Source organism: Centroberyx gerrardi, chromosome 6 (genome assembly GCF_048128805.1).
Source record: "Centroberyx gerrardi isolate f3 chromosome 6, fCenGer3.hap1.cur.20231027, whole genome shotgun sequence".
Lineage (NCBI taxonomy): Eukaryota > Metazoa > Chordata > Actinopteri > Beryciformes > Berycidae > Centroberyx > Centroberyx gerrardi.
In genome coordinates, this window is record NC_136002.1 from 28471162 (window position 1) to 28486839 (window position 15678).

At 43.5% G+C, this 15678-nt stretch overlaps 1 protein-coding gene across 1 annotated transcript in view; it reads left to right on the plus strand.

The window, feature by feature from the left end:
* tyw1 (tRNA-yW synthesizing protein 1 homolog (S. cerevisiae)) overlaps nt 1–12517 on the plus strand; it is a 71129-nt gene extending 58612 nt beyond the window's left edge. The window contains exons 15-16 of the mRNA XM_071905895.2: nt 3063–3230; nt 10730–12517. Coding sequence (XP_071761996.2) covers nt 3063–3230; nt 10730–10951 — 390 coding nt within the window. The 3' untranslated portion in view covers nt 10952–12517. The remainder of the gene's footprint in view (nt 1–3062; nt 3231–10729) is intronic.
* The last annotated feature ends 3161 nt before the right edge of the window (nt 12518–15678 follow it).

Consider the following 15678-nt stretch of genomic DNA (forward strand, 5'->3'; position numbering starts at 1 on the left):
TGGAATGCGAGCAAGTTTTTTTTTTATCCAATGAACAGCAAGCTACTTTCTATCACAGTGTAGCACCGATTTCGTGGTGTAGCACAGCTGAAATATGGAAACGAAGTTTATGAAAGCTGGTGGAGATACACGCCTCACTGAGACAGGAGTAAAAAAGGTAAAAAAAAAAATTCCAGTAAATCCCAGACACAACGCCGCTATGCGCACACTCCGATATCTGACCACACCGGGAGCGTTACAGTTACAGCTGCCGCTCCAGCAGCAATGACAGACCGGAACGTGATCTGTCTTTCGCAATTTACAATCGTCATTCAGCATAAAAATGTGGCATTGCTTTGGCTGTTCTCTACAGAGGGGGTCACCTGGTAAGAAAAAAATAATTGATGTGGAAATCCATACGGGCACCGATTGGTAAACCGCGCACGGCTCCATGCGCACGGAATAGTAAACCGTGCCCTCCAATTAGTAAACCGTGCGCACGGAGTCCTAAACCATGCCCGCGGATTAGTAGACCGTGCACACGGATTTGTAATATGTACATTGATAACGTCAAACAGGGACACCACAGTGGCCCACAGAGTTGCATATAAAATTTAATTAACATGCTTTTTCTACAAGCATGATTTATAGGGAGTAAATAGGTTCACATATGCTCTAGGTGCCTAATGGCTATTACAGCTCACTATATGTATGCCAAGCTGTGTGTAATGGCTCTGGCTCACTGTATATAGGCCTAAAAGTCCCTCTTTGATGTTATCAAGTAGATATTACAAATCTGTGCGCATGGTTTACTAATCCGTGGGCACGGTTTAGGAGTAAATTGTAAGAAAACCGTGCCCAGAGAAATAGAGAAATAAATGGTGCGATGGTGCAGTGTGCTGACAACACCCCCCCACCCCCCCCCCCACCCCTCCATCAGTCAGGAACATTTCAGGCTCAGAATGTTTTTTTGCTTTGAGCCCAGCAGATTCGCCGCTATTGATCAGAAAAGCCTCAACGTCCAGCCTGCTGTTTTGATTGATTTTGTGGCCAAGGCCGGATGGTTTTTCACTTCCCACTCCATTTCTCTCTCTCACTGAATGGGAAATGATGTGTGAAATCCGGAGATTACTGGTGATAGTTGCCGATTGTTGCTCTGCGTGAAGCGTTTTTGTCAATCACATGCTCCAGACTGCCAGTATGATTTTTGAAAAATGGAGCCAGCCCATTTATTTAATTACTTTCATTCATTTTTTCATAGGAAAAGCTATTGGTGTGTACAGAAAACTGACAAGACCAAGTGACAACTGAGTCATAACTTCTGTTCTGATTCTTATTCTTTATGCTGTTCCTTATACAAAATCTCGCAGGCTCCTTCCACTGAGAGGTGTAGGATAGTCATTGTATTTCAGTCACTCAGCTCTTGACTGGTCACAGTTTTATCCATACGTCTCATATATTCCAGGTTCATTTGTCAGGATTCCTTTGCATTGTAATCTGAATGAACAATATCATTTTTAACTTCTGTTTGCTGAGCATGCATGCTGTTTCCCAGTAATGCCTTGCTTCACACTCATACAGTTACACTCTTACTGTTACACTCATTCACACTGGGAGCTGCCCAGTACAACCACAGTCTTCTGCTGCTGGCTACTGAGCAGCTCCACAGAGAGTTAAGTGCTTTGCTCAGGTCAGTGTTTTCCATACAATGTTAATATTTGGGGCGGCCCACCCAGGTAAATTAACAGTAAATTTTTGTTTTGGATTCATTTTGGGTGCCGTGATGCATGAAGCCGTATGATGTAGTTTCTAAACAATCAAGATTTAATGCTGCTAAACCAAGAAAGTTAGTGAACTACAATGGCCATAATTCATTGCACCTATGATGCAGCTCATCTGTGTTCCTTCAAGTCGCGGTGTGTCTGTGCCAACACAAACTGAACGGAGAGACAGTTTGAAACATACTGTAGCCTCGATAATCAGATGGAAGTTTAATAGTCAGCTAAAGTTGCAATTCCATTATCTTATTCTGGATTGAGAGACTTTAGTACCTGGAAAAAATATGAGCTGCTGCTGGGCTCGCTAAATGAAATGTCAATAAACCCTCAAGCTGCTGAACTAAACTGACGACCTGTGGGAAACACTGCAGGTGCTCAAGCTAGTTGTAGTTGCAGGTTAGGGAGGAGAGAATTTCTCATTCTCCTTTCTCTGGCCAGATTTGACCTGCAGGTCCGGAACTTGAACCAGCAATCTACTCACAAGTAAAGCGTACGGTGGACAGCCTATCCAAAACCTCCATTCGCAGACTGTGCACCAACAGGATGCTGAGCTTTGATTGATGTCCTGTCATAACAGCGCTCTCTTTTAATCAAACCCATGATCAGATTGTGTCCAGGCTGCATCTTTGATACCGGGTGGGGATTATAAATTGAGCCTGTGCATCGGTACACTTGAAAGTATTTGAGGTCTTAAACTGGATCCTTAGTTTGTAATGCAAATGGTGTGTGTGTGTGTGTGTGTGTGTGTGTGTGTGTGTGTGTGTGTGTGTGTGTGTGTGTGTGTGTGTGTGTGTGTGTGTGTGTGTGTGTGTGTGTGTGGAGACAGAGAAAGACACACAGAGCTTGGAAATTACATCTGTACACTTTCTGCTTACATTGTGTTATTGCACCCTTCTTACTATATTATGTAGTAGGGAGTTTTTCATTACATACACTACCAGTCAAAAGTTTGGACACACCTTATTGAATGTACTATGCTTTTCATTATCTTAAAGCCATTTTGTTCTAAAGGCTTATGCTTAAATGCTTGAAATTTGTTTCTCAGACAAATATAAATAGTGAAGTTGATCCTATGTATGAATTTCTTTCCAAAGCCTTTGCCTTTCCATCAAGGCAAAGGGCGGCTACTTTAAAGATACTAAAATATACGATAGTTTTGATTTGTTTAACATTGTTTTGGTCACTGCCCAAACTTTTGACTGGTAGTGTACTTACAGAGTTTTCCGTGGGTTAATACAGAGAACAATACACCAGTTTAAAGCCCTTTCTTTTCCTTGGCTCTGATGGTTTTCCCTGTCTGCCCAGGGAGTGACGTACTGCGGGGAAAGCTCCGCCAGCAGCCTGACCATGGCCAACGTCCCCTGGCACCAGGAGGTGGTCGCCTTCGTCCAGCAGCTGGCTGACATGCTGCCTCAGTATGAGATCGCCTGCGAACACGAGCACTCCAACTGTCTGCTCATCGCTCACACCAAGGTAAAATCCTCTGGCTTCAGTGGATCTCACTTAAGTCTGTTGCACCAGGTAAATTTAAGTTTTAACGCCGGCTAGTTTGAAGGTAAAGTGAGTTTACGCAATACAAAGATTGTATCAGCTGCACCAACTGAAATAGTTCCAACGCAGACATAAGTTACAACTAAAAACTTACATCTACACCCTACTAGATGTTAAGTCTTCCATAAAATAGCCCTTGACATGTGCAGTGATTTGATAGATGAGAAAACTTGTCCAGCCCGGTTTACATCAGCAGTATGAAATTAGACACTCAACAGATGAAGAACCAAACTACAATTTTAGCTATCTTATAAAATAAATAATGTTTTTGATATGATAGGGAAATTGCATTAGGGCTAACTGCATTAACGGTACTGATGTTGCCTGTAAATAATACAGTATAGTATAGTTATACATTTATGCCTGTGCAGTGAGTACAGGAGACAAACTACAAATTATTAATTTACGATTGAACACAGGTTCAGCAGGTGCAACAGACTGATGGATATTTTCTGGGTACAGCTAACTGGATACTGCTGTTCTTCAATACACATATTAGCATTCCCAACGTATCAGTATTCATCACTTAAGTCTTAAGACATTAGCGATATTCACTCATTCATTCACATCTGGTCTGTAGCGCACTGTAAAAAAAAATTTAAAAAAAACCCATGTGACATGGGGACTTTTTGTCTGTCTTGTTTGCTTGAGCCACTGTTGTGTTTATCATCCATGCAATGTTCCTGCATTAATGCTTTAGTTTCTGCCTCCAGGGACTCGGTGACACACCTTCCTTACAAAACTGTAACTTTACTGAATGTCTACTTGCATATTCAGATATTCAGAAACTCTGTCTTTCATCATCGTAAAGACTCATCTAATGGTGTGTGTGTGTGTGTGTGTGTGTTTGTGTGTGTGTGTGTTTGTGCATGTTCCTGCATGAATGGGTATCTGGGCTACCCAGACAATGCATACTGCATAAGCATCCCCTCCCACATAATAATGAATTCTGTGTACCTTGGTGCTCTTCCTTGCATCAATTACAATTCTGCATCAATTCCTCTCTGACACACATGCACACACATGCACACACACACACACACACACACACCCTTTATCTCCAGTTCCTTTCAGTAGTTTTCCCAGACAGCAAAGAAACATGACTGCAAGCTCCTGGCTTTTAGTTGTTCTTTTGATTTCTCCTTCTTTTATTATTTATTCTCCTGTCTGCATTACTTTCATGAGGCCAAACTACACAAGGATGAGTGCAGTTTATCCTGGCAGCGGCTCAGCCGCCCCTTCACCCGCCCCAGCAAGTATCAGTCATCGGTGGGCTACGCCAAGCCAAATGTCCATCAATAATTAATGAATGATGATTAATTGCCGTCTCGGCTCTCTCTGACAGAGTAGAAATCCAATCCAGACACACACACACACACACACACACACACACCCAAACCCAAACACACAAATGCTGTGTAAGAGCTGGAAGGATGTGTGTTATCACAGTTTTTATGATTAAGTGGCCAAACTCGTGCTCTTAATCCTCCTCCGCTTTTATTTGCTGGAGCTTTGTTGTGATGTGTCTAGTTACATAATTATTTGAGTATTAACTCTGTTTACCTCAGTGCTGTTGATGCTACAATGACATGCTGCTAACTGACACCAATATGTTGTGGAGGCTCTGTGTACAGCAGTACTTTTCTCAGTTGCTGGTAAAAGCAGGGATAATTATCCATTCCACAATGAAAGTTTTCTACTGCACACTGAAAATGCTCAATGCACTGAAAAGCACACATGTGCAGACACACAGATACTTGCCCAGCCTCCTTCCCTGTGATGCTGATAGTGAGGAGGATGATGATGATGATGATGATGATAATCTTCATCATCACCTGCTGGTCCATCCCTCTTCTTAGCCTTGTCCTACAGGCAGAGCCGCCTCACCAGTGGGTGCTACGGAGGTCTGCAGGTCGCACTCGAATACACCCACCCACATTCACACTCTTCCAGGTGTTTCTATTCTTACGGGGACATTTTGACTGCAAAATAAAGTCAAAAACACAAGCTACACAAACACACACACACACACACACACCCACACATCCCTGAGACAAAAAAAGGTGTTAAAAAGCCAGTTGTTGGCTTTATTCCTCTCCATTTCTCACACGCTAGCCAGCTAGCAAGGCCACAATCAATATTTCACTGCATTGATTTCCACCTTCCTCTTTCCTTTCCCCCCCTCCCTCCCCTCCCCCTGTCTTCTCTTTTTTCCCATCTCTTTATTATTCTCTCACCAACGCAAATTCCTTGGTCTATAACAGTGGCTATTTGTGCCACTGCTTCAGACGCCTTAATTCATTTACACCTCCACGCCTACCGCTGTCAGTATTGCTTTATCCACACACACTCACACACACTCACACACACTCACACACTCTCTCCATCTCCTTCCATTTCTCGCTCTCAGACATGCAGGTTGCAGTATTAGCGCTCGATGCCCTAAAGCAGGATCTAGCTGCCTGTTAACTAATAGCTCCGGCTTAGCGACCGTGAGAAGAATGAACAGGGTTTTGCACTCAGCAAGTCCTTTTAAGCTTTTTAAGCATCTATAAAGGTATTTTAAGGCGGGCCAAGCCTTAGCTGAGGAGCTTCAATTTCAAACACACACACACACACCTCTAATTATGCTTGTTTCCCAGTGTGTGTCTCGATGTACACACATTTATATGCATACACACATGCACTTATCAAGTTGTCAAGTATAAATGCACTTGTACAGTACCAGTCAAAAGTTTGGACACACCACATTTTTCTTTATTTTTACTATTATTCTAAAATGTGAAAAATAGTCATCATCAAAACTATGAAATAACGGAATCATGCAGTGACCAAAAAAGTGTTAAACAAATCAAAACTATCTTATATTTTAGATTCTTTAAAGCAGCCGCCCTTTGCCTTGATGGAAAGGCAAAGGCTTTGGAAAGAAATTCACACACAGGCATCAACTATTTATATTTGTCTAAGAAACAAATTTCAAGCATTTAAGCAGAAGCCTTTAGATCAAAATGGCTTTAAGATAATGGAAAAACATAGAACATTCAATCAGGTGTGTCCAAACTTTTGACTGGTAGTGTGTGTGTCAATTTGTACATAGTGTGACACACAAGTACACACGCTCATGCTTTCTTTTTTTAAAATTACCAGAGTGAAATTAAAGGGTATGTGCATTTCAAGTGTGAATGCATCCCTGCTTGCTTTCTGTGTAAATGTTTACAGACGCATGTGCACCAGCACACTGCTGTCTTTGGGCGGTCATCAATAATCCAGCAGGGTTTGGGAACTGGAGGCATTTTAAAGTTGTGTGCTGTTTTCCTGCTGGAGTGTGCAGCATCCTGAACAGCTTAGCCAGCCAGCGTCCCAGCAGGAGGAGAGCCATTGTTAAGTCCTCAAGGTTTTTATGTTAACTAAAAATGTTACGTAAGAGTGATGTTTTAAAGCACATCGCAGGAAGGCACTTCATTCTCATTGTGTGCGTGTGTGTGTGTGTGTGTGTGTGTGTGTGTTGCGTGCTTACTCCACAGTCCTCAGATCTTCCAATTCCAGCTGGACGATATCACTGTTTGATGTGGTCCTTTTAAAAGACATCAGAGCTGTGGGAGCGTGTGAGAGAGCGAGTGAGATCACTCATAGCGGCGGACAGTGATAGATCCTCGCCGCACTGACACATCATCATCATTAGCTCTCGCTCACCCCCTGGGATCTCCCTATTGATAGGCATTTCTCCCTCCGTATCTCTCTCTCTCTCTCTCTCACCCCTCGTTCTGCTTTCTCCCTCTCACCCTTTTCTGTCTTTCATCTCCCCTGTTCCTCCTCTCCCTCCCTTCCTCTTCACCCCAATCTTTTTTCCCGTTCCCCGTCCTTTTCCATCCACCTCCAGCCCCGTTTCTCTCAGATGACAGTGTAATGAAAACAGCACGCTTAGGACATCACCTCCCAGAGAACGATCTTCCTAAAAGCCTGCTTCACTGACAAATCACTGCTATCTGTGGACTAGGTGTGTGTGTGTGTGTGTGTGTGTGTGTGTGTGTTTTGAGACTGAGATGAGAGTAGATGAAATGCACGGTGATCTTTTCTTCTCTGTGAGTGTGTGTGTGTGTGTGTGTGTGTGTGTGTGTGAAAGTACAGTAGAGTGCACCGGCATGCAGCATACATCAAGGCACCTCCTGTCGTTCTTAGCGAAGAAGCTGTCCTTAGTGTCCTCAGTGATCCTTAGCAAAGAAGCTGTTAGTAAAAACAACAGGCAGTCTTGTACTCTTTCCAGACAGCACAGTTTTCGCTTTGTTGCTTGGAGACTGAAATTGTTTGCTGCGATGCCGGCTGAACAAATAGCATCCCTCCTCATTACCAGAAACATTAACTCCCAACAGGCGCTGCTTTCACTTTTTTTTTCTCTCTCAGGCCTCATTAGCATTGCAACGGGTAGCTTTTCTCTAATGGTTGAGATGGGCACAAGGCATCTAATGGCTAACGCTCTAACGCCTAATGCCGTTACTCCCTCAGTGGGCCATCGTCTCCAAAAGTCTTTACTTGGACAAATAAATGTTAGTTCTTCCAGAGTGTATTTTCTGTCATTTTTGCTTTTGAGCCGCTCTCAGGACTAAGGAAGTGAGCAATGTAACGCTAGCTGTTGGTTTTTTTCCAGTTGGAGAAGTAGCGGAAGCAGCTGGAGAAGTCTTAAGAAGTTTAAACCGAGAGCCCCAGTGCACACATGGGGGAAGGCGAAAGGAGCTGTGAACCTGAAACAGTTTTGAAATGCAAAGCGTTGAAAGCTAAAAGCTTAACCTTCGTCCCCGGTGATAACTTAGTGCCATTCTGCATCCAGTTAGAGCTTATCAAAAACCTCCCAACAATGCCCAGGAGTGAACTCAGAAAGGCATTACGGACCATTTTAAAGGCCAAACTTTTAAAAACATACCGCCCTAACTAAACTTAACTTCAGAAGAAAGGCTGAGTGTCCTGATTTTGTTGGTTCAAACCACTAGACCTCTCCCTTTCCCCTCTCCATCTTTCTTTCTCTCTCCCAGCTTTACAGAGAACACGGAGCTTAGCACTGTGTCTTGCCATGTTCCATCTGTCTGACAGCCAATCAAAACAGCTGGAGAGTGCTGTTGCATGCTGGGAAAGTAGGGTCTAACTCCTTCTCACCTTTTGTGCTGGGTTGGGAAAACAAGCAAGATTAGAGGGGTGCAATGACATGAGAGGCTTGTGCCCTCAATGTCAAACACACAAGCCATGCCATGTTTTCTCTCTCTCTCTTTTGCTGTATCCCACAAATAAGCACACACACACACATTTCAGCTCTCCACTCTCTTTCTGTACGTGTGTCTCCGTCCCATTCTCTCCTTAGTGAGATGGATGGGGAGTAGGGAGAAGGAGTAAGGAGCAGTGATTGATAAAAGGAGAGATGTGAGGAGAGGAGGGGAGGTGGAGCAGTGACTCCCCAGACGGTTAAAGAAGGGCTAAACTAACAGCAAATGGCAGATGTGGAGCGAGGCGCTTTTTCAGGGGTAATAGCTGTATTTCCACCTGATTATCTCTCCGTCTTTAAAGTAAGGAAGAGGGGATAACAGGAGGTCAATTCTTTGTGTTGATTCACAATCCACACACAGATCCCTTTTCTGTGTTTTTGTCTGCCTGTTGGTTAGTCTCTCTCTTTTTCTCTCTATCTCTCTTTCTCTCTGTCTCTAGAATTTGATATAAAGTGTGTGCTGGTCCTCCAAAAAAAAGTAAATTATCTAAATATAAAGTGGTGTTGAACGTTGGCAGTACCTTGGGTTGTGTAGCTTCTTGGCCATGATATAACCCCAAAATTGTTGATTCTCTGTTATCTGTTGCTCCGGTCTGTGAGAGACAACTGGAGAATTGTTTCTCTCTCCTTTCACTGTGAAACAGGTCTGAAAATCACACTTCTAGCACATAAACAAACATGAACAAAGCAGATTCTGACAATACATAAAAAAAATAGTACTGTTGCTCATGTGTGGTTAACTGAATCGCTTTCTTCATGTTTATTAAACCTGTCCGTTTGAACAAGTGTAACACCAAAATGTGGTCAGAAGAATTTTGGTTTCACCATGCAATGGCAGTGAATGGAGGACCCTGTCCTCCCCCAAAAAACGACCCCATAGGTCGTTTGTACAACAGCTTATTACGACCTCTAGTTACGTTTTAAAGTTAAGCGACCTCTAGCGGTCGTGTAAATAACAACAATGTGCTACGTTGGTCTGCGTCCACGTCACGTGACTGTCACGTTTCTCTCTCAACATTGAAATAACACGGTGGAAAGTAAGGGTGTTGTGGTCGGGGATGGCGGACGGGCGTATACGTTTGCCTTCGATGTCGACGAGAGGGGTTCGATTCCCAGCGTTTCTAAATTTAACCCTGACCAAACCATTTTCCTAACCTTGACCAAGTTGTTTTAGTTGCCTAACCATAACCATAACCCAAGTTGTTTTCATTTCACATATTTTTGTGAGATCACGTTGGAAACGCTCCTGTGGGTCGTTTTCATTTCACGTATTTTTGTGAGAAACGCTCCTGTGGGTCGTATTAGAGGGTAGGAACAGACGACCTATGTGGTCGTATGGGTTGGAGGACTTGTTGGAATGGAGAGAGAAAAAAACAAGAATTCTCCAGTCGTCTCTCCCGGAGCAACAGATAACAGAGAATCAATGATTTTGGGGTTATATCGTGGTCAGGAAGCTACACAAGTTCAACATCACTTTAAAGGCCTTAAAAAAGTATCAAAATGTCTTCAATGCAGTTTTAGAGGTCTTATTTTTCACTATGTAATGACCAGTTTGTTTTTAAGTTTCATTTTAATGACAGTATTGGTGTTGGGGTATTAAGTGATTCTTTACATTCAGCGACATCTAGTCGAAGCAGACTTGGAAAGTAAGGCAAACAAAATAAATACCATGAATTGTTTAGTTTCACTAAAGGATGCGAGTGGGACCGGCAGTAGCGTCAGTTTTATAGTCTCATGTTGTATTACAGTACTTGCTCTTCCTGCTGCCTTACAGATGACTCTTTAGGTTAATGCAGAACAGTGTTAATACAAAATGCTTTGTTTTCATTGCATCTGCATTAATAAACAGAACTCTGCATCACGTCCTTAAATAATTAAATTCCTAGAGTCCTTTTTTTTGTACTAGTTTCAGAATTTTCATTAGATATGTTCATTCAGAAATAGGCTAGTTTTGACAAATTTGTGTTTATTTTGGTTGTTAAATTGGTCTTCAACGTAATTCCAGGTAGCGTGAAAAATGTTAAATTTGGCTTTGTGAGTCCTGCAGATACCCTGATATAGCTCTGTGATCACTGCCTAGATCACTGCTGCTAGCTCATCTGCCACCTTGTTTCTCTCTGTTTCCCGTGTGTGTGTGTGTGTGTGTGTGTGTGTGTGTGTGTGTGCGCAGTTCAAGGTGGAGGGGGAGTGGTGGACGTGGATCGACTACGAGCGTTTCCAGGAGCTGGTCCAGGCCCACGAGGAGAGCGGCGGCCAGCGGAGCTTCTCGGCCCTCGACTACGTAGCCAAGACTCCCAGCTGGGCTCTGTTCGGGGCCCGCGAGCAGGGCTTCGACCCCGCCGACACGCGCTTCCAACGCCGCAACAAGACCAAAGACATCTCCGGATGCTGATAGATAGAGAGAGCGAGAGAGAGAGAGAGAGGTAGGATGAACAGAGTGAGTACTTACAGCTCCAGAGGGAGAAATAAAGAGGAAAGCAGGGTTTGGAGGGTTTTATTCCCATCCGCATTGAGTTTCACGCAAGCTTTGTTTTTACCGTTGGCTGGACAGTTTCTTTAGAGTTGATACCTGCCCCGTCTCTCAGGGCATTCCCCTCTGAACTTTCTGTCTCCCTGCTTTCCTTTCTCTCCGCTGTGTATCTTTTCATTTCATCGGCTTGACCCCCCGAGATCAGCCCCGACTGCCAGAATCGATTCCTCCGCGCTGTTTCTTTGCCATTCCCCTTCACCTTTACTGTAAGTGTTCCTTTTGCTTCTTTTTATGTACATAGATCCTTCGGTATTTCCCCTCCTCCTTTACGGTCGCGATTATAAATGTCAATGGCTTCGATTTTTATAGCCAGCTGGCAGCGCTGAGGAGGGATTGCACTGTTTAAGTCGAGCCTGGAAGTGGCTCCCATCACCTTTCTCTTCCCTGACACTTTACAGTCCAGTTTCTAGTCGGGCGGCCGTGCAGCACGGAGCACGATCAGCATGTTCCAGTAGCTTCCTTTCTTCCCTGCGCGTTCGTCCCTGGGAGCTACAGATCTTTCCCAGGAACCTCTGCTCTTCCTCCTACTCGTTAGGACAGCGGTTATATTTTCTTGAGTGGAGAGAGAATAGCATTAAGGCCTCGCGTCCGCCGGGAGCCTCTCTTTACCGCACCGGCTTCTCTTTCTCGCCGTTTTCAGGAAGGAAAGGTCGCACTGTTGCACATTCCCAGCAGTTGTGAGCGTAGTGTGTTTTTTTTAGTGCTGCGAGCGCCGGAGGCAAGAAAATATTGCAGCTTTCAGCAAAAGCGTCCCGCCCTTCAGACGGGGTTTTCAGCAGTCGCACAGAAACAGCAGTAGCCACAGCCGGCGCTTCCCACATACATGCAGCCAGCGCTTCCTACATGTGTAGCGCTGCTAGCTAAAAAGATAGATGGGGGTAAATGTACAGCACGATTGAGATTTACATTTTGATAAATACATTGATACACAAATTTATGCACTATGGTTTGCATTCAGCCTCTATCCAGGACATTGGTGGCACTATGGAGAAGAACATGGATACTGTGGATCCACGTCTGACTAATTGATGTTATCCCATCCGTTCCCATCCAAAGTTATACAAAACAACAAAGCATACTGGCATTTGCTGGATAATACTTTCCAGGCCTACCTATCTCATAACTCCAGTATGCCACTTGTACGCCAACGCTGAATCGGTTCAAGTGAGAAAGTAATCCACCACTATGCACACTAGCCCTCCTCTAGTCCCGTGTGCCAGTACAAAGACGTTACTGATTCATTATTTCATGAAATCCAGATGTTACTTGAAACTTTGTGAAAGAAAGATTTTTTTGTGTTGTTGTTTTGTTTTTCCCAACTGTCATGATTTGTTTTCTCCATGATGCTGCAGTGCCTCCTGATCAGGGGAATATGTAGGACTGCAGGTATGTGGATAAATCATTGTAATAAATTTGTAAATTTGGAAAGATTTGCCGTTGTCCTTTTGTGAATTTCATGTACAAATCTACACACCAACAGGTGCACGAAAGGACGTGTGTCATAATTCCGTATTGTCATCTCCGCCTCCGACTGCTGTTTTTTTTTTTCCTCCTTTTTTACTGGCAACAGAGTGGGTGGTTGACATTTTACGACTCTGATAAGCCTGCGAGATTGGCAGTAAAAAGCTTTCTTGGCTGCACTTACTGCAGAGGCCAGCAGAAGGCCGCTAATTGAACAAGGATGGAGTGACAGGTGGAGGTCAGAGGTCGTGCAGCGCAGCAGTAGCCACTGTCAGAATTTGAGATTTCTTTTTTATCTGTTCTCTATTTAGTTTGGCGCTACTGTTTTTGTTAATAAATATGAAATGGCATGTCGCTAAAAGAATAACAGTACATTAATAGTATAAGAGTAACGGTGGCAACGGTGGCTGGAATTACAAATCCCGACAAAAGACTTACAAAAGACTAACATAACCTTACATATAGTACAAGAAGATGCATGTAAGTGAGCAAGTGAACGATAACATTGTCATGAGGGTTGAACATGGACCGCTGTTTCACACTGAGGCTGCGACTCTTCAGTGATGCTCAGATCTCTTCATTCCCTGATCATTTCCAAATTCTCTTCTTGCTTTTCCTCTCTTCATCCATCTTCCAGACACGGCTCTGTTAGTCCATAGCTGGTTTCTCTGGATTTTTTTTACTGCACAAAAAGGTCTACAAAGTGAGGCGTCACCCGTAGACTTCTTCCTACAGGAGCAACAACAGAAAAGTTTGGGTTTGGGCTCCAGGCCCAGCGCTGAGGGGTTTCTCTCTGACGGACAGCACCACATTGAAGTGCTCTGTTGTTCATTTTAACATCAATAAATAATTTTGAGATATTGGTATAATTAACAAAAACAAACGAGACCGTAAGATTGGCAGCTTCTTGGCTTCTGCGCTGCATTTTACATTGTGTGCCGTTGCGTGGGATTTCGAGGGGAAATTGGCCAGATTTGTTTTACAGTACAAAGCAGGAACCGTTTTTATTTTGCAAATAATACAACTTCCAGTTCCACTATTCTAAATGCACAGTTTCAACTTCAGGTTATATTGGCTGTCATCGGTCCTGATGCTCTTCTTGCTCTTCAAAACACAGAGCGACACCACGGAGACTAATGGCGACATCCTCTTCTGCAACAGAAAGCAACGGGTTCATGAGAAATGTGATCTTTATTTTGAAAAACAAAATACCCAACTACAGTCAACCATGGGTGGTGAATAGATGTTTTCAAACTGAATTTCTAAGCTCTTAACAGTCAGTCATATAGATAAAGACGCCAACTCAGCAATCTATAAATGTGAAGGAATACTTTCAGGTTTTATGAATATGAACTTACTGCTTAGTTTTGTGTGTCTGGCCAAAAACGTGTATTTTGAATATTATTTTCCATAACTCCAACATATGCTGTAGATAAAAGTACAGTAATAACAGATTTTGTTGTTACCCACAGGAGAAAGTGATTATGGAGCAGCTCAGCTCAGCTCGAGGATTGGAGATTGCCAGGTGTGAATGCATGTAACTGTATGAATATGAAGCAAGGCGTTGCTTGTATTGATGTGTAACACGGCAGGGAAAGTGAATGAGTAAACCGCCTCCCCTCCCTAAAACCGCTGTCAAGGAGCCCAAGGAACTTAACCCTCAACTGCTGCGGTCGCTCCCCGGTGAAGCGAGACGTTGCTGGAAAACAACATGCATGCAAACGTTCCCTGAGCAAATAAAGGTTAAAAAATGTCAGTTCTAATTTTACTCTGCGTTTGCCCTGGATACCCCGGTAGTTTACACACGGGTATTTCAAGCTGTATCCCTCTCACTCCGCGGCCCCCGGCTCGTGTTGTGTGTAGTGAGATAAATGACAGCAGCGGGTCGTCGGTCTCGGGGGAAACAGAGGATGCTGGGAGGAGAGGAGTGGGAGCTGGAGGGTGATGGGTAATTGCTCTGGTGCCCCGGGGAACTCTGGGTAACAGGTTGGGGAGGTGCACGTGCATCCTATCACACAACCTTTTCACCCAGACACACAGAAGATCTAAGGTCTTCTGCTGCCTTAATAAGAAGGAGGAGCGGCACGGTTAGGTCCCGTTTCAAAAGCCTGTTCTTAGATAATGTGGGGTGCAGCAGCCTAGAACGGGGGTTATCAAACATTTTCATGTCACAGACCCCCAAATAGACACACATTAGGCCCATGGACTCCCATTTGATCAGATTTTGTTCCAGAAACCACCATGTAGTAGGATTTTTGTTGTTGATCTAGATTAGATTTATCTAACTGTCCACATTGTACATAGGGAGATAATAGTGGTGAAAGTGAAACCTGTGATTAGAACAGTCATTCTTATACATTCTCCGATCGGGATGATTTCTAATGAAATATAGTGAAATTGAACTGTTCATTTTGCTGGAGACCCCCTGGAATCCCCTCAAGGACCCCTGGGGGTCCCCGAACCCCATTTTGAGAACCACTGACCTAGAGGTTAGGGAAGCAAGCTGATGAACCCGTGCATACAGCTTTTCCTGGATAAATAAAGTTTAAGCAAAACAAATAATGGTTAACTCTTTACAGAAAGCATACAGTCATAAATCATTATAATGTGTTGAGATTAACACATGTGACCCGTCATGGCTGCAGTTTATGGGATGTTTTATGTGTGTTAACAACCAAGTGACGTTGCAGAGTGACTGATTATGAATATCATTTTACTGTTTCATAGATGTATTCTTCAGTTAAAGTGTTACCCAGGTTTCAGTGGAGATCTTAATTTAAAAAGATTTTCAGTCTGTGAAACCGCTCTCTTGTGAACACGGCTGATGAAGAAGACTTGTGTCAAAACACTGGATGTGTAGATTATTGTGCTGACTAAAGCTGAATAATAAAATGAACTGATTTGAAGATTTTTCTTCCCAGTTGCAATATACCAACTGTTGGTTTGGGAATGCATTGCGAACATACACTTTGCACACTTTTCTTAACCGCAAGGAAATGACATGCTACTGACCCAGCTGACCCTCTCTCCTCTTATCCTCTCATGTATTACACCTTGATAGAATTTGTCTTTGTTATCCAAATATTTTACCTCTTTTCTGTGCACAGACCCATAGGATGTTGAAACTC